We start from the raw sequence: 2,512 nt of genomic DNA on the forward strand, positions 1-2,512 counted from the left end.
GATGTGTGAAAGCGCGCACTGCTTACCACTACACCACAGCGGCCGACATGAAAAAGCTTCTCATAAAATCCATTTGGCGTTGAGGGAGCAGCAAACGTATGACAAAACGCTCTGTCACTATCTACAAGAAATATAAGGAAGAAAGGATTTTCAGAGTATAAAGTCAAAACATGGCACATAAAAAAGGTATTTTCATTTGAAATAAAATATGGACAGGGGCGGGTGCCCCTAAATAGGACATCCTTCAGAAAAAAAGTCAGAAAACCGTTAAGCACTTTCTTATGAAAAAGATTAAAAATCCTTTTTTATCAATTCTGCGAAGATTTGTTGTGGTGCGACGAAAATAATTTGCATGTAGACTGGGTTCAATAAAAATTCAATTAGATTTGATAACTCGTAGCTAAAAGGATATTTTGATTTTTCTATTGGATATTTTATTTTTATTTTTTACATATTTTGTTCAAAACACACTTATGTTTTGGTTTGTAAAGAATTCACCAAATATTAAAAAGCCTTAATTACATCTATGAAGTAAGTTATATATTTTCCTATCACTAATTTAAACAAACACACATAACATATTCTTTGGTTTCAGCACCAGTCCGTCTTCCTCAGCAAATCTGCTCCTTAATGCTCTACATTCGAGTTAACGGTGGCGCTTGAATGAAAAACTATGCTCGCGCCACGTCGTGTAAAGTAATCGCGTCTTTTGATTTTCCACGCATACACTGCCACCACGCCGATCAACAGCACAATCATCGCCAACAAAGCGATCTTCATCAACAGCAAATACACCTCCAGACGTTGCTCGTGCAAACGCAAAGTATTCATGGACTGCTGCAGCACCTTCTGCAACGAAGTCATATCGTCCAATTCGTGCTCCACCTCCTGCAACGAGGCTCTGTCCGTCGCCATACTACTGCTAATGCAAGAGACGTCACGTATGTGCGCACGCTCGGCGGCGCTCTCCTCCGGTTCGATGTGCAGCATCACCGAGGTGGATAGTTGTGGCGGCACGAGCAGCGTGTGCAGGTAGGTGCAGTTGAAGCGGTTGCGCGATACGCCCAGTTTGGAGAGATTCGGAAAGACATAGGAGAAGCCACCCTTGCCCTGCACCTCTGTCAGATTATTGCCATCGACGAAAAGGTAGCGCAGGTTGGACAAATATGGCACAAATATATCCAAATTGAGTTCAGTTAAATTGTTGTAGGACAAGTCGAGACTCTCGAGGCTGAGTTGCTTGGAGAGCATGCCGAAGGTGAGGCGCTGCAGACCGATGGCGCGCAAGGAGAGCATGCGCAGTCGCTTCAGGCGATCAAAAGTGGTGATATTGACCGGTCCAATGGGATTGTTGGACAAGTCGAGCTGCAGCAGGCCGGTGATGTTTGTAATATTTGCGATGTCACTGAGATTGTTGGAGCCCAGCAGTAGCGTTTCCAAGAAGAGTGTATTGATCATTTGCACCTCAGCAATGCGATTGTGATCGGCGCGCACGTACTTTGTGCCGTTAATGAAGATGCGCGTTAAGTTATTGTAATCTACTTGCAGCTGCGACAGAATACTTTTATTGCCCAGCTCGAATTCTGTTAAGTTATTTGAGGTTAACAGCAGGCTCTCCAAACCGTATGCCGCTTGAAAAGTGTCAGGATGTACGCGGTGGATGTTGTTGTAGGACAAGTTGACATCGTTTAGACGGCGCAACCGATTAAACACTTCCGGCTCAACGTACTCCAAGTGATTATTGTTTATCGCTATCGCCTCCAGATACTGATTCTCCAACAGCAGATCCTTCGGTAGTTCACGTATCGAATTATATGACAGTTGCAACTTATCCAAGCTACTCAAACCCCGGAAAGCGTTCTCATTCAGCAACTCGATGTGATTGTGGCTAAGATCGAGTCGCATCAAATTGCTAGCCCCCATAAAAACGGATGTGGTGATTTGTGTAATATTGTTATTGCTCATATTAAGTACGGTCAAGTTGCCTGCTGCGCCGAAAGTATTGCGTGGCACATCCAAAATCTCCGTGAAGGACACATCCAACGTCTTCAGGCAGGCGAACACATCGAACAGCTTGAAAGGGACATAAAGTAGACGCGAATCGTAGAATTTCATGAATTTCGTATTATTTGCCTTGGCGTACTTTTGTATTTTCACGATTTGACTGTGCGATACGACAAAACCGGAAACCGTGCAATACGCCTCACTCGCCGACATCTCGTACATCCGCTCAAATTCATCGCATTTCAGTGTAATATCTTCGGTGGCGTCGGCGATGTGCGTTGAGAGTAGTCCACTCAATGCTGGCAGCAGGATAAAGAGCAATCGGATGCGATTTACTATTCGCGACATTTTCACGAGTGGAACACACTTTCGAGGCGACCGTTTTAATACAACTAAATCCCATAACTAAGTTGAAGGCAACGCAATTGAAAATCTGTAAGTCTGCAACGTCTCGAGCGATCAAGGAAGTGGATGTAAGTTTGCAGATATAGGCATGTGCATAAATTGT

General features: G+C 44.1%; 1 protein-coding gene across 1 annotated transcript; it reads right to left on the reverse strand.

Moving 5' to 3' along the window:
• Positions 1-413: 413 nt before the first annotated feature.
• Positions 414-2,422, reverse strand: LOC108355251 (toll-like receptor 7). Its single transcript, XM_017606417.1, has one exon. The coding sequence runs from the start codon at positions 2,350-2,352 to the stop codon at positions 628-630; it is 1,725 nt and encodes a 574-aa protein (XP_017461906.1). The 5' UTR covers positions 2,353-2,422; the 3' UTR covers positions 414-627.
• Between the last annotated feature and the right edge of the window lie 90 nt (positions 2,423-2,512).

Source organism: Rhagoletis zephyria, unplaced genomic scaffold (genome assembly GCF_001687245.7).
Source record: "Rhagoletis zephyria isolate East Lansing unplaced genomic scaffold, Rhagoletis_zephyria_1.1 Rzeph_scaffold_43750, whole genome shotgun sequence".
Taxonomy (NCBI): domain Eukaryota; kingdom Metazoa; phylum Arthropoda; class Insecta; order Diptera; family Tephritidae; genus Rhagoletis; species Rhagoletis zephyria.